General features: G+C 36.5%; 2 protein-coding genes across 3 annotated transcripts in view; one reads left to right on the top strand and one right to left on the bottom strand.

Moving 5' to 3' along the window:
- The window catches only part of LOC121735404 (rho-related GTP-binding protein RhoN-like), a 96,363-nt gene that overhangs the window by 25,443 nt on the left and 46,694 nt on the right, over positions 1 to 24,226 (bottom strand). The gene's annotated exons all lie outside the window — the stretch shown is intronic.
- LOC121735403 lies at positions 1,101 to 2,317 on the top strand. The gene has a single exon (XM_042126227.1). The coding sequence runs from the start codon at positions 1,158 to 1,160 to the stop codon at positions 2,097 to 2,099; it is 942 nt and encodes a 313-aa protein (XP_041982161.1). The 5' UTR covers positions 1,101 to 1,157; the 3' UTR covers positions 2,100 to 2,317.

Genomic DNA, 24,226 nt, shown 5'->3' with positions numbered 1-24,226 from the left:
GGCAGAGAGATAGAGAGACAGACAGACACACTTTTGCATTTATAATAATAATAGTATAGATATAGAAAAATACAAATAACAAGAGATATTTACTTACTAATAAAATATTTAATCTATTTGAAAATATATAAAATATGAAAACTCTTTACTAAAACTCTTTATAAAATTTTAAAACAGAGAGAACCCTTTTACAAATGAGTTCATGTTTTGTGATGTTTCTTCAACATTGAGTATGCATACCTATTTACTGATCAAAGAAAATTCTTTAACGAAATAGATTCAGTTCGTACAGAGCAAGCTTTATACACCCTATTCCATGTGATAGATATTAAAAGCTTTCGGAATAAAGTTTAAGAAAAGAGTACGCACAATTTTAAGATCGCTCGGTAAAATTGGTGGCAATTAGGTATGGTCATCCATCATGTCATAGCACTCGGCCATAGTAAAAGGAGGGGAAGTAAGTTATCTTCATACAAAGGCACCGCGCGCGGCTTGTATGTGTGCGCCATAGTATCGCGTCGCCACGTATGGCACACAACAAAATCTCGGCGGTACCAGCCTTATAAAACTGGCCGAGATTTTGTTGTGTGCCGTACGTGGCGACGCATTGATACTATGGCGCACACATACAAGCCGCGCGCGGTGCCTTTGTATGAAGATAACTTACTTCCCCTCCTTTTACTATGACTCGGTGCTCTCGGTGTGATCATGTCTCAAGCGTTCGGTCTAACATAAGATATCACTTGCTATCGTACTTGTTAAGGTCCTAGCTACAGTGATGCTAATATTTGTATTGATTTCACATTGAATGCTATTAGCTGATGCATCGACCTCTCGGAGCCCTAGGGCGACGCGTTATTCACCCCACTGTGAATACTGGGGTTAGAATTTTATGCAGGCGCTGATGGTAATTGGTAAGTGATTATCAAGTAGCCAGCTAAGCATGTACTCAGTAAGACACAAGCATGAACTCAGCTTATTGAGTTAGAGATCAGTTTTTTCATTTGGCGACCCTAAAAGCGGAAAAATTACTGGCCACAATCGACGATTACAAAACGTCACTTGACAAACGACAACTTGATGACATTACTTCTAAAATATTTGGCATTAAAATTCGCTATGAAATTCACATTAAAAATAAAAATAAATTGTAAATAATGAACGCACCAGATACTAATTTTAAAAATGACATCAACACGATCATTTTGAATCTCATGAAGTTGCTGCCGAAGAAGAAGGATGCGAAATTGTATAAAGACGACAAGTTCGTGCGGCATATGAGCGGTATACACAGCGAGGCGAAGAGCGTCTTTCCCTTATGCTTCAGCGGGCTCAGGTTGGGGGCTCAGAGCGAGTTCGGAACCGTTAAACTCGTCCAGAACTACAGATTCGGAAGCGACAGGCAGTTCGAGTCTATCACCAGGTTATTACAGAAGGAGGTGGCTCCCAAACGCGTCGACGATGGCTTAGTCTTAGACCTGACGCGATCAGCAGTTGCGACATACACCAAGAAAGTGAACAACGGCCACGTCCGCTTCATATCTACGCTCAGCGACCTCACAGCATCAGAGAACGAGATGGTAGTGGAGCGGAGAAACGAGTCCTACATGTCTCTCACTTCGTTTTCCATAAAGAACGGTAATTTTGCCAACCTAAGGATCCTGACGCAATACATGTATAGACTTTTACCAGTTCTTTGCGTAGGCGGAGAGTTCGCTTTCAGTCCTTTCGGCGAGAACTCCCCGAAGATATCCTTCGGCTACAGGTACGATCTGCCGTCCATGGCCATATCTGGCACCATCAGCCAACTGGGCCTCCAGATTTGCTTCTTCAACGAGTTGTCCAAGGAATTGCGAGTGGCGACAGTAGCCACGCAGACGCTTCGAGGCACAGTTTTGAGTCTGGCACTGCATAAGGTCAGAGCTGACTCTGATCTTAAAGTTTTCGTTGACTCCAGGTGTTGCGTTGGAGCTACTTTCGAGAAGAATTTGCTCTTTGAAGAAGCGACTGCCACTCGTCTGATTAAAATGAGAGCTAGCTCGCTCGTGGACAAGCGGGGAAGGATACATTTTGGTCTAGGATTCGATTTGGATTTTTGATGTTTTTAAAAATTCAGTGGTGAACTACAGTTAATGATTATTATATGAAATAAAATCCTATTGCAATCACCTATTTACAAATTGTCTATGAATATCCTATACATTCAAATTGTGCTTTGTACGAAAAAGAGCCAAAAATAACCTTATAACTTTGCAATAGGTTTGAAAATGATCGTTCGAATATTATGTCGGTTATAATACTATTTAAAATGGGTGTGTTATTTTTACCGTTTTGTTTTAGTAATTTGCTTTTGTAATAAGTATACATAGTTTTAGTTTTGTAAACATTTCTTTAATTTTCAGTTTTGTATTTTGTAAATATATTTTTTAAAGTGTATTTTTGTTTTTTTATTAGATAATATTTTTAAGCCAGCTTGATTACATTCAATCTTTTAAGATGCTTAAACCGCCAAGTATTAGTGTATTTTAAATGTACTTAGTTTGAAAATACTTGTAGACAGAAATAAAGAAAAACTTGAGAGGTGTCAAGGGACACCTCTCAAGTTGGAATCGAATCGAATGGAACGAAGTTATTTCTTGGGTTCAAAAAAACCTGTGTACATATACACTGAAAAAAATAAAATTAAACGCAGATGGCGTTTAATTTAATTTTTTTCAGTGTCTCATTCATTGTCAGTCATTGTCTAAGTCGCTAAGTGTCAAGGTCTAATCAAGGTCAAATATCGTTCTGTCTAGCCTTCAGATTTACTCTGAACGCGCGATTAGGAACTTCGTTCCAAAAGGAAAGGAAAATAAAAGCAAAATAAAGATAATAAAGCGAAAAACGAGCCCTAATACGAGGGAAAAAGTCAGAGTATAATATTTAAAACATGTTCAAGTCATGCACTTTTCTTTATCGCTCTTATATTTAATATTAAAACATGAGCATATTGTAATAAAAGGCGATAGATGCTCGTAAATTTCGCCTACACTATCAAAGGGTAGTATTTTACGCCAGAGCTCGTCTAAGACCGTCTTAGCTTTATATTAAAGGGAAGATTAGGCGCGTATTTCAGCGAAGTTCGTGTAAAATGAAAAATTGTGTTTGCACGTGTCACAAGTAAAACAGTGATCTAAATATTCCTCGGCCATTGCCGAGTAGCCTTATTACAGTAGAATTAGTAAGTATGTAGAATTTGGATAAATATACTTAGGGCCTGTTACACCACTTCCTGATAAGGCTATTGACCACTTGACTTGACAGATGAAGTATGGAGAATCTGTCAAAAAAGTTGTAAATAGCCTATTCGGCACTTCATCAGAAAGTGGTGAAACAGGCCCTTAATGTATAAAATTATGTACAACTACTAGATGACGCCCAAAATTTGTTTATCGCGCGAGAATCGTACAATTTTCCGGCATAAAAAGTATGCTATGACCTTTCCCGAGACTCCAAGTATCTCCATACCAAACAGAAAAATCGGTTCAGCGGTTTGATTTTGAACAGGGCCTCTATCATGAGCTCTTAATATTAAAAATTGACGTGCGAGAGGCATGCTTCGGCACGAATGGGCCGGCTCGACCGGAGAGATACCACGTCCTCACAGAAAACCGGCATGAAACAGCGCTTCCGCTGTGTTTCGCCGAGTAAGTGAGTTTACCGGAGGCCCAATCCCCTACCCTTTTCCTTTTCTTACCCTCCCCTATTTCCTTCCGTACCCTCCCCTATTCCCTTCCGTACCCACCCCTATTCTCTTCCGTACCCTCCCCTATTCCCTTCCCTACCCTCCCCTATTACCCCTTAGAAGGCCGGCAACGCACCTGCAGCACTTCTGATGCTGCGAGTGTCCATGGGCAACGGAAGTTGCTTACCATCAGGTGACCCGTTTGCTCGTTTGTCCCCTTATTTCATTAAAAAAAAAAAAACTAGACGTTCCGCGCGGCTTCGCCCGCGTAAATTAGATATTTCACAGAAAAAATCTTTCACGTGGTCTATTTCTTATCTGATACAAATACTCGTAACAGAAAAAATGCTCTAGTAATTCGTGAGATAAGCACTTTCAAATAATTTTCCCGGTTTTTTCCACATTTTCCTCTATTTCTTCGCTCCTATTAGTCTTAGCGTGATAAAATATAACCTAGCCTTTCTTGATAACTGTGCTATCTAAAACACTGAAAGAATTTTTCAAATGGGACCAGTAGTTCCTGAGATTAGCGCGTTCAAATAAGCCCTTTCAAATAATTTTCCCCGTTTTTCCACATTTTCCTCTATTTCTTCGCTCCTATAAGTATAAGCGTGATAAAATATAGCCTATAGCCTTCCTTGATAAATGGGCTATCTAATACTGAAAGATTTTTTCAAATTGGACCAGTAGTTTCTGAGATTAGCGCGTTCAAACAAACAAACAAACTAACAAACTCTTCCGCTTTATAATATAAATTATAGATTCTACTAAAGTCCTTGGACTCCAAAACTTGGACGTCAAATCGAAAACCTGGTTTAGGCGGTGGAACATGAAGAGCCAAAATACCTATCACATCGTAGTACCTTACTATGAGGCAAAGGCATTTTAAGTTACCCCACTTAATGTACCGGAAAAAATTGGGGTGCTTAAGCACAATGTCTTGAAATTCCATCCCTTATGGGCAATTCCGATTTTAATAATGGATTCCTCGGTACATAATATTTACATCCGAAATAACTCACGTATGTTTTGGGTCGATGTCGGTAATATAGCCCTTAATGGTGAAAGCTTATGGTGTGTATTGACTTCACGCTTAAACCGCTGAACAGATTTTGTTGCAATTTGGCATGGAGATACTCTGAGTCTTGGGAAAGGACATATGATACTTCTTATCCCGGAAAAATGTACGATTCCCGCGAGGCAACAATTTTGAGGTAACGGAGTTTTTTTATTTATTTAAATAATACCATTCTAACTTATATCTATTTGAGAATGTACCTTAAACCTGCAAGGTTTGTCTGGTACACCTAAAATAAATCTAGTGTATTAAAGCCCTTATGGTAAAAGTTAAAGGTATATTATGGTGGGCAATGTGCATCGATGGCCATCCATTTTTAGGGTTCCGTAGTTTCACCGATCACTGTCATGTCATCGTGGATTCACTTAACCTCTGTCAACAGTATTTCTGGATGTTTAAACAAAGTTAAACTCGCAACGGAACACTTGACCGATCGAAAATTCATAAAGAGGAAATTCATAAGTAGTAACTCTCTTTTTACCAAATGTCGAAAATTAGTTTTTTAGTCTCTTGTGGGATGTACAGGGTGTAATTAAAGCTAAACTAAGTGGTAATACTTTAGGGTGTGTATGGGTCCCCTATATATAGAGTCGTTGTGAAAGTAGCAGCGTCGAAAGAGTAACTTTTTTCATCTTACAAATCACAAAAAAATTTGCTCTTTTAGCGCTGCTACTTACACAGTGAATTCTTTATAAGGGGCAAATAGACACCCTAAAGTATTTTATTTTATTAAATTCGGAAAACTTACGGCTAAACACAAGAGCAAATACAAATTACAATTCAATTCAATTCATTTATTTATTTGCTCTAAAAGTGTAATACAGTAGGTGGTAATGATGTTCTTGTCTTTGTCTTTGTCTTGTCTCTGTCTAACACTTTTAGCTATATTATAAAATACTCGTAGCATGCAAATATACATAATTATTGTAAAAATTTAAAGTAACTCTTATTTGTCCAAAATTAACATTAATCATTAAATATTATTGGAAGTCAACATTCGTCCAAGTAATAATTAAAATAACAAATTGGTAGTGTGATAAATCGTAGATGACATGTCAGTACAATCATTGTTTAAAATTATTAATTATTACAAATTACAATAGGAAAGAAAAACAGAGAAGACATCAAGTTTATACGAAATAATTAGAATAAATGTATGTCATAGTAATTATTAAATTATAGTAATATGGTCAATTATATACGAAAATTAATTAAATTATGGTCACAATGATTAAAATAAAAGAAGAATTATATTATATAGAATTAAGTCAACGTTCTTACAATAATATTATTACAAATGTATATCATTTTTTGAGTTGAGTAATTCATTTATAGAGTAGAAGTTTTTAATTTTTAACCATTTTACTATTTCCTTTTTAAATTTTTTGTATGGTAGATTTTTTATATTATTAGGAATAGCGTTATATGCTTTTATGCACATAGCATAATATTGTTACACAAACATGAAGGCCAATTACAAGTTTTCACAGATAAACAGAAAAAAACTTACATACAAAATTGGAGTCAGTGGTTAACAAAGTAATTATAGTATAAGCAGGCCTGTCCCACTCGCGCCTTTAGGTATCGAACTGTAAGTACCCCTTTAAAGGGGCAGATCACAAGGGACTCACAAGCGAGCGGTGACGCGCGCGCAAGATTTTTTCGTCGCATATATCTACGTACTGATTTAACCGTTGTGACAGAATCATTATTAATCTGATAAATATGAACAATTGAAAAAAGTCAAAGAAATATTTCAATAAAGTAATTTGAGACTTTAAAATACAAAAAAAAACCGGCCAAGTGCGAGTCGGACTCGCGCATCGAGGGTTCCGACAGCTTAAAGGTATTATACACCTGAGTATTTGGTATGAATTTCAATTTAATACCTCTACGCGTTTATGAGGAAATGGGTAGTAAGTTTAAAATTATTAAAAAAATATATATTATGTGATGTAACTAAAAATTTATGGTTTTCGTAATTTTTCCTTTATCTATGCTATAAGACGTTGCTTCGTACCAAATTTCAAGATTCTGAGTTCACGGGAAGCACCCTGTAGGTTTTGATTCCCTTGCAAGTGTCGAAAATTTGCGGCATAAACGGCTGTATCTTTTGATTGCGTTGGCTTAGAAGTTTGATTTTTTCACAGCTTCAAGGGACAGTAGACCTGAGTAATTGATATAAATTTCAGCTTCATACTTCCACGCGTTCCTGAGAAAAAGGGTCTTGACAGACGGACAGACGGACAACAAAGTGATCCTATAAGGGTTCCGTTTTTTCCTTTTGAGGTACGGAACCCTAAAAAAAGATAAAAAAATACACAAACATAGCAAATAAACCAATTTGTTACAAACAAACCGCATACTACACATAAATAAACACAAGTTACTATGTTTAAGTTGTAAAAAATTCCTGACCAGCTCCTACACTATAATCGAATATAAAACTATTATAAAATATACGTTGGGTTACTAAAATTTTATTATTACTATAAAAAAGTTTGCTATTAGTAGCTATAGTAATTAAAAGAAGATTATTTTATTTTCTAAAAGGTGACAATCTTGATTTCGTCAGAAAGGGTACCTCTTACGTGATAGAAAGAGAGCGCACATGTAGGCAAATATAATTGTAGGTACCTAGCACTGCGCGGTCGGAATTTGAACTTTATAGTATCGCAGCAAGAGTTGTTATTTGTTTAAACGGGTTTCACGAGTTTGACTTCTGTTGGTACTACTAACATATATTCTGTGGTATAAGGTAAAAACAGTACGTTACGATACAAAAGACATAGGGTACAAATTAAACAAACAAAGTATTATAATTTAGTTTAGTTACACCTTGTTACATTTAACTAATATTCCAGAATCCCGGAAGCTAATTCTCCAGTCCCAGGAAGTATTAGTCCCATTAATGCTATTTATTTCGTCTGCATGCTCTGGCGCGCTGCCGAGTTTGAATGTTTTCTTGTCAAAACAAGGAACCCCTTTAATTTTTATTCTAAGTAGACTCGTAAAATACGAAAAATATCTTCAAGTAGAAGACGGGGGCATTCATAAATAGCGTGATGTTTTTTGAATATTTTTAAACTCTTTTCCCCCTATAGTAATTTTCCTCGACTTTCTTTGCACCTATTATCTCACGTTAGATTTAACAATAAATGTTTAACTCAAAAAATAATAATGAAATACATATTACAGATCCTCATTAAAAAACCGTTTAAATTTTTAGATACTACTGTTCACGGATAGTATTTGACAATATCTCTTATATATTGAAATTAAACCCACAATATTTTAGTTAGGTACCTAGATACAATGTATGAAAACTACAGGGAATATGCCGGTTTCGGCGTTTTGTGGTTGTGGCCGGTAGCCCGTGTGCGGGAACCCTAAGGGCCTGTTTCACCACTTTCTGATAAAGTGGCGAATAGGCTATTCACAACTTTTTTGACAGAGTCTCCATACTTGAACTATCAAGTTAAGTGGTGAAACAGGCCCTAAAACTCATATCCCGTCCTGAAGCGAAACGACCGTCGATGTACGAAAATTGAGTCCCTGTCCCTGAGCTCTGAAACTCGTATTTAATCTCATTTTTAGCGACGAAATAAATTAGAATAACAACATCTTCCACATACTTATACATCTTACACATACACAGAATAAATCATCTTCCACATAACACGCTCTGATGGTATTGCATTATACTTTACAAACAGACAGACCGCGCGACAGGGTGTAGGAAACTTATAGATACGGCCTTTTTAAAAAAAAAAACAGGTTTCTGTAACTTCTGTAAAAATAAGCACGGTCATACTAATCCCCATTGCAGTATCTATACTAATAATATAAATGCGAAAGTGTGTCTGTCTGTTACCTCTTCACGCCCAAACCGCTGAACCGATTTTGCTGAAATTTGGTATGGAGATACTTTGAGTCCCGGGAAAGGACATAGGATACTATTTACCCTGGAAAAATGTACGGTTCCCGCACATTTTTACGGTTCCGGCATAAATAAATTTTGGCGCCAACGAGTTGTGGTCTGTGGATATCATCTGGTTTTTCATAAATTGGAAATAACATAATTTGACAAAGGCAGGCATGAACCGTAAGCATGGAGTGATTTTTTTTGCCCTTTTTGAGTGAATATTATTCCTCCCATCCCTTCCTTTGGTGCGAATATTATTCATAGGACTCAAATAGGACTCAAGAGTAAAGAAGTCTGCGGCGTTCATTGGCGGTACATTCATCCATCCATGGTTGCATCTTTGCAGAAACAATAACTATGGAATGCATTAAAATAATTTGCTAGTCACAGTGTTCATATGATATCTTCTTATATATAAAAATGGATTTTCAAATGTGTTAGCCGCGCTAAAACTCGAAAACGGCTGAACAGATCGGGCTGATTTTAGTCTTAAAATATTCGTAGAAGTCCAGGGAAGGTTTTAAAGTGACACGAAGTTCACCGGGACAGCTAGTTATTGATATTTTTTACTCAATGCTGTTGTTTTTACTTATGCCGGCGCTCTTGGAGTACAATACATTTTTTTTAATAAACGAACATGATCGATAATGCCTTAAGCTGCCCATCTTACTCTACACTTCATCGGTGTTCTTTGAAATGTTTAATTTTTCTTGCCACATCTATTTATTGCTGTATTTCATTTTACAGCGCGCCTCGTAAGCTAATACCAGCTTAACAATACAAAATAAACATTATGCGACATTATACTTTATGTAGCTTGAAATGTTTTGTTTGTAAAACCGTAATCCAGTAAACCATGAAAATTCAGTGGTTTAGGCGTAAAACCATCGTCGTTAGAAATAACAAAATACGTTAATAAATCGGCCCATAAAATATTTGGGTGCAATCTAGTTGCTGTAGTAACACAAAGGAAATGTTTTTTTTTTGGGGGAAAAAGCCTAGGACCTAGGACATACATGATGTAACAAAACTAATGGCTGGCTTACACGTATTAAGTAAATAAGTAGTAACTAAATTCTAATTGTCATCTAGTTTAGTACTTACTAAATTTTAACTTGCTAATAAATTTTGTGTTTACATGCAATTAACAACTTAAAATTAAGTTAAAATTTAGTTAACTACTTGTCAACTTAATATGTGTAAACCAGCCATAAGTGATAATATTTTTGGGTGTATGTGTTCCTTGACTTTTTTCGTAATTAGTTAAATAATCATTAGTCTTTCAGCGCTGCTATTATCACAGTGAACTCTATACAGAATATAGGAAACACATACACACCCTAAAGTATTAGGTATCACTTAGTTTTGTTACACCCTAATTTTAGTAACTTTAAACCCTAGAATAAGTTTTGCTACACATTAATCAAAAGCCAAAACAAAGATTTTGCTTATTAGTGACAAACGCATGCAAACTTTCGTCTTTATGTGAACTTACGAAATAAAGGAGCAGTGATATAGCCTGATAATAAACACCAGTGGAGTTGCAAGTGCGAAGTCAGCCTTCACGGACCACGGTACATCCGGAACCCATTACAAGCTTCACTTTCCATTACACCAGGCGAGGCGCGAGTGATATATTGTTTGATCCGGCAAAATAAAGCCCAAGATACGCTATCCTTAGTTTTCTTACTAACATGCAGGGTGTAAAAAAAGTAAGTGATAATTTTTTTTTTTTTTATGAAATAAGGGGGCTAACGAGCAAACGGGTCACCTGATGGAAAGCAACTTCCGTCGCCCATGGACACTCGCAGCATCAGAAGAGCTGCAGGTGCGTTGCCGGCCTTCTAATGGGTAATAGGGGAGGGTAGGGAAGGGAATAGGGGAGGGTACGGGAGGAAATAGGGGAGGGTAGGGAAAGGAATAGGGTAGGGAATTGGGCCTCCGGTAAACTCACTTACTCGGCGAAACACAGCGGAAGCGCTGTTTCACGCCGGTTTTCTGTGAGGACGTGGTATCTCTCCGGTCGAGCCGGCCCATTCGTGCCGAAGCATGGCTCTCCCACGTCAAAAATATAATACTTTAGGTTGTGTATGTGTCCCGTGTATTAAGTTCACTGTATAAGTACTGAAAAAGCAAAAACTTTTGGTCTTTCAGCGCTGCTATTTTCACAGTGAACTCTCTGCAAGGAACACGTACACAGTATACACCCTTAAGTATCACTTAGTTTTGTTACACCCTGCTATATACAGTGTGTAACAAAAATAAGTGATAATACTTTAGGGTGTGTACTTGTTCCTTGTAAAAAGTTCACTGTTAAAGTAGCAGCACTGAAAGACGTTTTTTTTTCACTTTTGTATGGGCAAGGGCTCGAGCGTCACGAGTCTTCCCATACAAAAGTGAAAAAAAAATTCGTCTTTCAGCGCTGCTACTTTCACAGTGAACTCTCTACAAGGAACACGTACACACCCTAAAGTATTATCACTTATTTTTGTTAGACCCTGGATATAAAAATGGATTTTCAATTGTGTTAGTAACGCTAAAACTCGAAAACGGCTGAACGGATTGGGCTAATTTTAGTCTCAAAATATTCGTAGAAGTCCAGAGGTTTTAAAGTAGACACAAAGTTCACCGGGACAGCTAGTTATTATTATGAATGAGAAAGTGTGTTTGTTTGTCTGTCCGTCTGTCTGTTACCTCTTCACGCCCTGAACCTATTTTGCTGAAAGGTATGGAGATACTTACTTTCGAGTCCATAATGGGAAAGGACGATACTTTTTATCTCGGTAAAAGGTTTACGTGGTAGAGCAATGCTTCGGCACGAATGGGCCGGCTCGACCGGAGAAATACCACGGGCTCACAGAAAACCGGCGTGAAACAGCGCTTGCGTTGTGTTTCGCCGAGTGAGTGAGTTTACCGGAGGCCCAATCCCCTACGCTATTCTATTCCCTTCCTTACCCTTCTATATTCTCTTTCTTACCTTCCCCTATTCCCTCTTAAAAGGCCGGCAACGCACCTGCAGCTCTTCTGATGTTGCGAGTGTCCATGGGCGACGGAAGTTGCTTTCCATCAGGTGACCCGTCCGCTCGTTTGCCCCTTTATTTCATAAAAAAGGTAAGGTTCCCGCGCAATAAACGAATTCTGGCGCTGCGTAGTCTCGTCATCTAGTAGACTGTGAGTATAAATAAACTCTTAAAGCTATTTTATTTTGTGTTTCAGCAACTACAATTAACAACTACAACAAATTCTGTTTACTTGTGTACTGCGGCCCCAAAATAATCGCAACAGCCTCATTTGGGAGGCTCTTAAGTATAGCTTTAAAGGGGGTGACAGACGTGCGAGTAAGTACGCGGACTTATGGCTCGACGATCTTAATCGCCTGTGTCATGAATGGTGTCATGTGTGTCAGCAAAGAGAAGTGAGCCGCGAGCCTGGGGGCATAGTAATCCAGTGTGAGCGATTCTCGTATGGATTCTCGTGTGTCACCGACGCGAGCCGAGTAAGTTCGCGAACTTAAGAGGAGTCCACACCACCGATTTTAAATACAAACGTTGTCCCCTGTTTCCTCCCTGGATAATGCCGCTAGAGTTATGATTTTTTTCCTGAATATCTATGGCCACTATTAGCATGTCCCTTTGTTTTCTTTTTTTCCTAATTTTATTATTAAAAAAGATAAGAACGTCCAAAAACCCTAAAAATGGCCAGATTTTCCTCTGTGTTCAAACACCCAGAAAACAAAACTGGCTAAAATATACAAAAAAAAAAAAAACATAGGAACACAGCTCAAACCTTGCTTTGATTCTTAATGAAAAAAGTACTTTTGGAGGAGGAATCAGCGGCAACGAATCAAAGATTTTCTGTTCTTTTATTAGAACTTTTGTCGTGTTGTCTCTATCGCGCTCTGCGATGAGAGACTTGAGATTGGTGAGACAGCAATACATTTTCAAATACCTATTTTCAATTTCTCTCTCCCCTGGTGTAACCTCTTAAAACCCGCGTACTTTAAGTTCGTACGTCTATATTATATAGGCACTTAAGTATTATTTACAATAAAAGTAACTACTTCAAATCTTATACTAGAGTCGCTAGAGTTTATTATTATACTTACTTAAGTTTTTTTTAAACAAGACAAACTTGTGAAAAACAAAAATTTTTTTGGTTTTTTTAACCGACTTCTAAAAAGGAGAAGGTTACTCAATTCGACCGTATATAATAATATGTTCTTTTTTTATGCTGTAGCTTCCAGGAACAATTATTATATTAATAAGCTTTTAGGAAAGAAAAGCAATCAAGTAAGGTATTATAGGAAACCGTACATTTTAAGTTATTCGAGCAAAGGTTGAGCTTGGGAGACCTGCCAAGTTCCATTCTTTTATCCTCAGAACATAGAAATATCCTCAATATTATAATAAAAGAAAGTAATATTTATAAAGAGTTTTCTGAAGAAATAAAAAAGCCCAGTCTGATTCTAGGTCGTAAGGTATAAAATTACGTTCAATTATTTATTGAGGCGAAATATTTTAGGGTAAAGGTTTTATTTGGGTCAACGAAGCCTGTGGCCGAATTTCTTTTTTAGGGTTCCGTACCCAAAGGGTAAAAACCGGACCCTATTACTGAGACTTCGATGTCTGTCCGTCTGTCTCCAGGCTGTATCTCAAGAACCGCTATAGCTAGACTTCTGAAATTTTCACAGATTGTGTATATATTTTACGTGGGAGAGCCATGCTTCGGCACGAATGGGCCGGCTCGACCGGAAAAATACCACATTCTCACAGAAAACCGGCGTGAAACAGCGCTTGCGCTGTGTTTCGCCGAGTGAGTGAGTTTACCGGAGGCCCAATCCCCTACCATATTCCCTTCCCTACCCTCCTCTATTCCCTTCACTTCCCTTACCATCCCTACCCTCCCCTATTACCCTATTCCCTCTTAAAAGGCCGGCAACGCAAATGCAGCTCTTCTGATGCTGCGAGTGTCCATGGGCGAGGGAAGTTGAAACAAACAAAGTTTACCTCTTTATAATCTTAATATATATATTTCTTGTGTGCGTGTGTATGTGACTGAACTCCTCCTAAACGACTGGACCAATTTTGATGAAATTTTTTGTGTGTGTTCGTGGAGATTCGAGAATGGTTTAGATTTACAGTTTGGTCTACTGGAAAATGTTTTTTCAATTAATTTCTTATTTATAAGGAGTTGTTGATCTTGGAATGTTTTACATTAGATCCGGCGGACGGCGCTATCATCGCATTCAATATTATTCTATTTCAATTTAGAATAATATTGAATGCGATTTACTCCGCCGTTTGTGAACCGATTTTCAAAATTTTTCTTTTGGTATATGTGGTATCATCCCAATTTGGTATTATATTCACAAAAGTGGTGATCTGATGAAGGATGCATAAGTAATCGAGGGAACTTCTCAAAATTTATATGGAAACATGTGGTGACTTCGGTTTCGTGAGAAGTATTCTAAGCATGATTTTGCAGCGAGGTATACCTGGTATACCGTGGTTCGGAAGGTGCTGAGAGAACTCCTGATTCTTTATAGATACAAGTTTGGGAAATTCGGCGTTGTTTTAAGAACGGAAAGCATATGCTACTACGCAAATTACATTCATCATCATCATCATCATCACTACCATTTTATACCATACATCGTCCCATGGTTATGACTTATGAGCCTATAATGACCCTGTTATTGGTACTTTGCATAGTCTTTTAGATCGAGACTCGAGTTTGTCAAGCGATAATTTAAAAAAATCGATACTTAATATTGCTTGAGAGTATATTTGCTTGAACTGAGAGTATGTAAGATAGTTAATTTATCGAATAAGGCTATAGGCTATTTATTATCACGCTAAAACTAATACGACCGAAGAAATTCAGGAAAATGTGGGAAAAACGGGGGAAATATTAGAAATTACGAACTACTGGAGCAATTTTTATGGCAATATTTGGCACAGATATAGAGTAAACCAAGTGAAGGGAGTAGGGACATAAGAGCTATTTTTATGGGAAAAATATCCGGTTTCCGTAAAATTCCTAATTTACGCGGGCGAAGCCGCGCGGGACATCTAGTATTAGTATAGATATCCTTTCTTCGGACTCAAAGTATTTCCAAACCAAATTGCTTCAAAATCAGACAGACAGACACTTTCTAATTCATAATATTAGTATGAATTCCTATGGTTCTAATTCATTGAATTTTACATTAAATTGCTGCTGTGAAAGCTATTAAAATAAATAGCTTTTACAGCAATTTTACAGCAAAATAGAAGCTATTCCATTCCCCGAGCAACTTCGAAGCTCAAACTTTGGCCGGGAATAAACAAAAACACTCAGTGATTGGGAATTCGGTGACCTGATTACTGCAACCAGGGTTGCCTCTGTGGTTGCGGCCGAAACGCCGAACAAATCAACCAGCCAGATCGTATAAAAAGCCGGATGTTGAAGAGATTTTTAGATTGCATCTTGGCGTGTGTTCAGAGTTCAGACGTGCGCGTTTTCTGTGCGTTAATGGGCGCGCGGATTCAGCGCGCGTGTTTTCCTAAACGCTACAGCAGAAAACGCGCACGCCTGAATACGCCGTAACTCTGTATGGTATAGGGAACGTTTAGGAACTATATGTTATACCGTACTTGAACTTGACTGAACACTCTACCGCGTGTCTAGATGTGACAACACATGTCATATAAATAACGTAGTTTCAGATTGGAAACACAGTTTTTTTAATGAAATAAGGGGGCCAACGAGCAAACGGGTCTTCTGATGGAAAGCAACTACTGTCGCCCATGGACACTCGCAACATCAGAAGAGCTGCAGGTGCTTGCCGGCCTTTTAAGAGGGAATACGCTCTTTTCTTGAAGGTTTGCAGGTCGTATAGGTCCGGAAATACTGCCAGTGACAGTTTGTTCCAGAGTTTTACAGTGCGCGGCAGAAAGTTACGCAAGAAACGCACGGTGGAAGACTGCTACTCATCAAGGATGAGGATGGTATATTTTTCGCGTGGGACGATGGCGAAAAGTTGCAGGTGGTATGATTCCGAACAATTCCTCAGAGCACTCCCCGTGATACAACCGATAGAGGATGCAGAGTGAGGTTCGCAGCACTTTCGTTCACCAGAATGGGTAGACATACAGATAGAAAGTCAGACACACTTTTGAATTTATATTGTTTGTAAGGATTAAAAAGACGTTGTGCAAACAAATATTTCGTCAAATGTAAAATCTTACATTAATAGGATTGTCATATAAAAATATGCAAAGCTCTACTAAAGCCGGATTTAGGCCGGACTATTCGGCTTTATCCGGACACCTGGCAACCCTGGAACGGCTGGAGAGTTGGAGACTAAATTCACGGGAAAAACGTGAGCGGTGAGGTCCCGACAATAGCTTTCAACGCTTTCAATGAATCATTTTTAAAGTTGAAAAGTACGTTTCTATAGTTCGTTCGGGTATTTCTCGAAATTTTTAATATCTCTATGTAATAACTAGATAATAATAATAATAATATCTATGGACGCTTCACACCACGTCAGTCTGGCCCCGTGCTAAATACCTGAAGGACTTGTGTTACATCATACATGTACCAGACAACAGAAATATATTTAATACTTTTTTAAATACTATACATATTATATTTAACACCGATCAAGTCATCCTTCTTTATAGTTTAAGTAACGAGATAAAAAGCTTTATTTTTACTACTAAGCTAATAACTTTTAAAAATATATTTTTACACAATTTTCTCTGGAAATTAACATTCTGCACATGTCCCAAGGCTCACCATGGGATAGGATCCTTCATCAAAACGTAATCAAGCCATTTATCATACCCAGGGATTACACCATAAGTGTCTTATGATAAGGTCATTACTTGTCATGGCTTTTGTAGAAGCCTCTCTTGAGCCATGATGGATAGCTTTTTTTTTTATAAAATAAGGGGGCAAACAAGCAAGCGGGCCACCTGATGGAAAGCAACTACCGTCGCATTTTTCATAAAAAAATTACTCTTCACGCCTTTACCGCTGATTTGATTTTGCTGAAATTTTATATGCAGATACTTTAAATTTTGTCCCGGAAAATGTACGGTTCCCGCGCGATTAACGAATTTTGGCGCAACGTCACCAAGTACATACAACCCATTGTAATCGTCAGTTCCCAACCCGAATTAAGTTACTGGTGCAGGAAAGTGGGGATTTCATTTCGCTTCTGTTGATGGTTTTTGTTTCGAGTGGATTGCTCTAGGGTTGTCACATTGATTCTTAGGGTCAATTTATATTAGCGCAGAGTCGAAGCGCATCGAAGCGAAGTATCAAAATTGAACATAGCAAATCCAACCTTAACTCCAAAGCGTTAACGCACACATTATATCTGAGAATTTTAAAATTCGCGCGCGCATCGGGCGCATCTGCGCGAATTCGCACGCATGCGCCCGACCAACGCTGGTTGATCTCGCAGAAGTTATGTGTGCGTTACGTTCTTGAGTTAAGGTCGAATTTTTTGTGTACAGTTTTTGGGAATTCGCTTCGCTGCGCTTCAATATCAAATATAATATAATAACAAAGTTTACGAACGTAGTTAGAGTTATAACTTATACATAAGATTATTCCAGAAGGTGTCCTAAAATTTTGTAGGATAGAAACATGTAATTTATTATAACTATTATTTACACCGGTCCCCCCTGCTAACGAAGTTTCAATAAGGTCACGTACCCTGACTCGAGTTTCACCTTTTTTCCCTCCAAAAAAATTCACAACGCTAAGAAAGATCTCAGTTCAATATAATCTTACCATTCCGAACAAAAAACGTTCAGTAGTTTTTACCCGACTGCCAGGAAGGGTTATGTTTTAGCGCGTATCTTGTATGTATGTAATATTCTTTATTATTTGCATCAAGTTTTTCACTTCAAAAGATAAAATACTGGAGTGTAGCTACCCTACTGTCCGGTATCAAATATCCATCATTAATTTCATACGCGCGCTCGGATGCCCCCGGCCTCAGTCGGCCTGTTCGGCTTCTGTATCGGTAATTCCTAATATTATGTGGCTTACGCCTCTTTGCCTCCTCGGCTTTCAACTTTAATGGAAATTGGAATGTTTAATAAAAGATTTTGTTTGTCTTATTTATTAACGTTATTCATCTTATTAGTCGGATAGAGTCTTTAAATCTTTTTTAACGTTAATTCTGCTAAGATATAATTGTATACAGTTTTGAACTGGTTTGGAATTTGGATGCAGAGTGATAAAAAAATGAAAAAATCACAAAATGTATTTTTTTAACAAGACGGTTATTTTTTCATAATAATTAATAATTCAATTAAGTACAGTATTTTGAAAGACCTACTTGTTAGTTACGAGAATTAAAATTAGCTTGTTAGTAACGAGAATTAAGGTTAACTATTTTTTTATAGCCTTAACTTACCATTAACTCCCCAGAAGTCATAACCAGTTAAATTCATATCTAGCGGAATAGAGCAACAATCTCAAGCTGTCAAACGAAACCGAAATTGGTTTCATCTGTGTGTAAAAATATGTGTACGTATAGACTTACATGGTCGAACATGAATTCTATGAGATTAAATTGTCAGCGTGCCGAGAAGTGCCTACTGGATGTCAAAAAAAGAGTTCTGCAGTCATGTATCACACGTCTCTTTTCACCAGTGTTACTGATAGTGACATCTCGCTTGCTCTGCGGGGCTAAAATGGTCGCTTTGAAGAATCATGATATGAATCATAACATGATTCATTTTTCTAAAATCGCAAAATGCAACTCTGCTTGCAATTCATTTCTGTATTTTTGTACTGATTTGACATTTGTCAGTTTGGCAGTTTTGACAATTCATTTGCTGAATTGATTGAGAGGAATTGCTAAATGTGACCATTTTAGCCCCGCAGGCCTTTGTTTCTCTAATGCTTATATTATAACTTAAAACAATGTCACTATTCTTATACACTTTCCTGGTACATTAGCTCGGCTCAAGCTTTAAAAAGCTTTGAACCAAGCAGCCGCTTGACCTCTGGGAAAGTGCTACATTAATTATTTTGTAGGAAAAGAAACGTAAGGCTAAGTAATATTATAATAAGTAATAACAAAGTAGAGATGGCATGTGATCAAAATTTTACTACAATTATTATTATTTATAATGTATTAACAGTATACTAATTTTAATATTAGTAAAGCGTATGTAAATTTTAACAGGCTTGAACAATTATAATATTATCTACACTACTATTATAAAGAGGAAAGATTTGATTTTTTGTTTGTTTGTTTGTTTGTTTGTTTGAGTCGAATAGGCTCCGAAACTACTGGACCGATTTGAAAAATTCTTTTACCATTGGAATCCTGCATTATTTCTGCTGAACATAGGCTAATTTTTATTTTGGAAAAATATAAGGTTCCGTAAGATATTTGGGATTTTCGGACGCAAGGTTTAAAAAATCAACCAGAAAAGTTACTTATTTTGCGTACGCTGCCTAAACTATAAAAGATAGAGGCATAAAATGTTCTAAGTAATTATAGATCTTTTAAATATCTACAAAAAAGTCCGCGACACACTATACCTATCTATGTTGAGTGAGGCACAATAACCATTTTTTTATTAAAAAATCTAGAATTTTTTTTGGACTATATTTAAATGCGTTTATTTAAATCATGCTATTGACCCTTATCAAAATAAATTATTTCATCACTAAGTACAGTTAATGTAGATAATATTCGGTCTTTGAATGATTAAAATTGGACGTTTGGTTTTAATGTTATGGCGAAATTAAAATATTACGATTTCTGCTGCACGTTGCGAATTGGGCGTCAAGGCGCGATGCGCGGGTGTGCGTGCGGTAGGGGAGAGATTTAATTATCAGTGCCACAGACTCGCCCGGAGAGTCCACGTAAATATTACCTCGATCGTGGGAATCGCAGACACAATAGATTTTCAATAGTTATGCGACAGCCGGGTGCTGCTTTATTGATTTGATATAGACTATCGTGCTTCATTATTATAATCCTAATTTCAAAAAAGCTTTAAAAGTTATGACTACGAAAGTAATATTTTTAGAACTTTTTAAAATAAGTTTTGAATGACTATTATTTTTGATTGCTATTATAATTAATTAATTTCTTTAACTATAAATCTCCAATAGCGGCAGCCGGCTGCCAGCATAACAATTGAAGATCTATTGTGTCTGCGATACCCACGATGCCGATGCACGATGGAAGTATTAATGCATATTTTTTAATCCACACTATTTCTGCTGAATATAGGCTATATTTAATGGTAGAAAAAAGGGAACCGTATTAAGTGTTAATAATTGTGTGAAAAATCTACCAAAATATTCCATCTTGTTTATCCATACTAATATTATAAATGCAAAAGTATCTCTGTCTGTCTGTCTGTCTTGCTTTCACGCCAAAACTACTGAACCGATTGCAATGAAATTTTGTATACAGTTATTCTAGAGTCTGAGAAAGGACATAGGCTACATTTTAATGTGGGAAAATATCTTATTTCCATGAAAATTTCGATGAAAATGAATTCGCATTGCGCATGGCCAGCGCTCATCCCGGGGGTCCTGGGTTCGAGTCCCGCAGGCGGAACAAAAAGTTTTCAATGTTCCTGGGTCTTGGATGTGTATTAAAATAAAATTTCAAAAATCTTAAACATATTTTATGTATAATATTATAAAAAATCCAGAAATATATCGATGGAATGAACATTTTAGTTCTAATACGATTCAACAGATGGCGTTTTATTTTTTACTTTATTGTAACATAGAACTAATCATACTTATTAGTTAGTATGTTTTTGTTTATAGTTTTTAATACGTTAGAATATTATGTTTAATAATATTATCACTTGGTATAATAATAATCAATCTATCTTATCTTATGTAGAACTCCTACTGCATTTCTAATCCATACTATCCATACTAATATTATAAATGCGAAAGTATCTCTGTCTGTCTGTCTGTCTGTCTGTCTGTCTGTCTGTCTGTCTGTCTGTCTGTCTGTCTTGCTTTCACGCCAAAACTACTGAACCGATTGCAATGAAATTTTGTATACAGTTATTCTAGAGTCTGAGAAAGGACATAGGCTACATTTTGATGTGGGAAAATATCTTATTTCCATGAAAATATCGATGAAAATGAATTCGCATTGCGTGTGGCCAGCGCTCATCCCGGGGGTCCTGGGTTCGAGTCCCGCAGGCGGAACAAAAAGTTTTCAATGTTCCTGGGTCTTGGATGTGTATTAAAATAAAATTTCAAAAATCTTAAACATATTTTATGTATAATATTATAAAAAATCCAGAAATATATCGATGGAATGAACATTTTAGTTCTAATACGATTCAACAGATGGCGTTTTATTTTTTACTTTATTGTAACATAGAACTAATCATACTTATTAGTTAGTATGTTTTTGTTTATAGTTTTTAATACGTTAGAATATTATGTTTAATAATATTATCACTTGGTATAATAATAATCAATCTATCTTATCTTATGTAGAACTCCTACTGCATTTCTAATCCATACTATCCATACTAATATTATGAATGCGAAAGTATCTCTGTCTTTCTGTCTGTCTGTCTTGCTTTCACGCCAAAACTACTGAACCGATTGCAATGAAATTTTGTATACAGTTATTATAGAGTCTGAGAAAGGACATAGGCTACATTTTGATGTGGGAAAATATCTTATTTCCATGAAAATATCGATGAAAATGAATTCGCATTGCGCGTGGCCAGCGCTCATCCCGGGGGTCCTGGGTTCGAGTCCCGCAGGCGGAACAAAAAGTTTTCAATGTTCCTGGGTCTTGGATGTGTATTAAAATAAAATTTCAAAAATCTTAAACATATTTTATGTATAATACTAGCTGTTGCCCGCGACTTCGTCCGCGTGGACTTTAGTTTATAGCGCGCGGTGTCAACAAAATTTGTGTCAAATTTAAAAACTTTTTAATACCCTGGTAAGTGCTTCCGGTGTAGCGCGGCCCTTAATTAATCAAAATACCCAAAAACAGCTATGCAGTGTGCACATAATCTATACTAATATTATAAATGCAAAAGTATCTCTGTCTGTCTGTCTGTCTGTCAGTCAGTCTCGCTTTCACGCCAAACGCCAAAACTTCCGAACCGATTGTAATGAAATTTTGTATACAGATAGTCTAAAGCCTGAGAAAGGACATAGGCTACTTTTTTACTGGAAAAAAGGGTTGTAAGGGGGTGAAAATGCGTAAATTTGTTCAAATTAAGTTAGTTCCAACAATTCATAATAGATGGCGCCGTGCGTCTTCTACATCGCGCTGACGCTTGCTCAAAAGTCTTTCTATAAGACGTGGTATCATCTTTTTAAGTTTCGATTTTTTTCGATTGTTATATCTATTCTACGGTATTAAATAACTCAGTACTTTATCTGCAGTGACGTAACCTTAAATCTATCAATGATAAATAGTTTATGGGTAAAGTTGTGTAATTGGAGGGCTAAATAAGCTTTAAAATTTGGCATAAAGTATAAAGTTTAATATAAAAAAATGAAATACTTATTGTGTGCACACTGCACAGCTGTATTGATTTAAGGGGTACCAGGGTTTTTTTTATAAAAGCTTTTGACACCAATTTTGTTGACATCGCGCGCTATAAACTGAAGTCCACGCGGACGAAGTCGCGGGCAACAGCTAGTACTTAATATGATGATCCAGGACCAATACAGGTGATCATGAAAAGTTGTTCAATGATCGACGTCGATTGTGGTTATTGTTAGACATCTGACTGCTGAGTCATTTGTCATCCCGGTTATCCACCAAACCCAACATGGATATAGCTTAAGCCTTTGAGTAACCGACCTAAACTAGCTGACCTCTAGGATTATTCGTACATTTATTTTGTGGAAAATAACGAAAGTAAGCTATTAATAACAAGTGCCGTGTACAGCTGACGGCGGCGAGAGCCAAGTGGAAGTTTTATTAAAAAAACTCCTGTGACAAGCCAAATTGTTTATGAGGCTTTTATTAAACGTGGATACACATTTATAAGTTTTTTTCGGGAAAAAGAAAAGCTAAGATATTATGATTATTATCATTCTTTACTACGAATAAGTGTGCAGCTTAATATTAACATAAAACAAAATATGTAGGTATTGCGATATATGACATTTGGGATAAAATCAGAGTTTAAAGTTTGCATTTGGTTTGCATAAATTTAGCGATGGCAACGCGGACGCAATTCGATTTTTAAATTTGACAGACAAAACTTTTTTTAATTGTAATTTGTAGGCAAAATATTTGCATTATAAATTACATTTTTAAATTTGACATTTTACTTTTTAATCAGGTCACAGGATTTTTTTTTCAGCCATAATTCTTATAAACGGCATTGTCAATGGCAAACAGTTGTTCTAAACCACGAAGGCGTTATCTCCTGGCAGGCTGCCAGGATGAAATTGCACTGTTGTTCGCGTTATTATTTAGCTGTTATGTTAATAATATTATGATAATATCGTGTTTAAGACGGGGCGAGATTATTCTGTTTTGTGGAAACAATTTTTGTTGTAAAAATTTTACAAAGTAAAGAATAATCTGAAAGATATTGAGTCAATGTTTATGGGAATGTAAAAAAAAAATCTTTACAAATGGGTAAGTTTGAGAAATGAGAAGTATAGTCTATTTAACAACTTCTAAAATAATGCATTTGTAAGACGTTTAGCTGTAGATTTTGTTATTTAAAGCTCTCTGTACATAATATAATATATTGTACGCTGTACGTTAAAGTTTTTTCACACAATACACAAATTATAATGTAGAAAAGCTTTCAAAGCAAGTTAAACTATACCGTTATAACCAGTACTTATAATAATTATGAGAAAACGGTGGCCTGTCAGGCTTCCGTACCTAGGTTCCAGCAACCAGCACATTTCACTTCCTGCCGGTGAAAGTCCAACTGGTTGTGGTTTTTGTAATCAACTCATCAATACCTTATAGGAGTTTCCTTTAAGACTTTTTGTCAATTAAAAGTAGTAAAAGCTTGCTATGTTTTAAAGGCAAGTTCTTTTTGTATTTCTAAAGAACATAAATAATGATAAATTATTTTTAAATGTAAGTAGCAAAATAAAACAAAAAACGCATTTTTGCTTAGTTATTTAATTAATCTAAACTATTCAATTACTAAAATTATTGTGAATAAGTAATTACAATTCAATAAAAACATCGCCATTTGAAATTGGCACATTTTATAAGTAAATATAAAATAATTTTATTATTACAAGACCTAATGCAAGTGGGGGCAATGTTAAATAAAACTTGTAATATTCCTCAATATACAAAAAGCTCTTGTATTTGTTATTGCGGCTCTGTTGTTAATTGTTCTCTGAGAACATTCCAGATGTTCGAGTGGTACTGTTGTTTTAATATCTTGGTAATGGAATTCTTTTAATGCAGAAAAACCTATGAGAAAAATGCTTTCGTGTAGTTTAAACAGTTCGCTTTGTTAGTCGCTATTATAACACTACT

This window comes from Aricia agestis, chromosome 17 (assembly GCF_905147365.1).
Source record: "Aricia agestis chromosome 17, ilAriAges1.1, whole genome shotgun sequence".
NCBI classification, from domain to species: domain Eukaryota; kingdom Metazoa; phylum Arthropoda; class Insecta; order Lepidoptera; family Lycaenidae; genus Aricia; species Aricia agestis.
The sequence above is the reverse complement of the archived record's forward strand: the minus strand, read 5'-3'. Positions and strand labels throughout refer to the sequence as shown.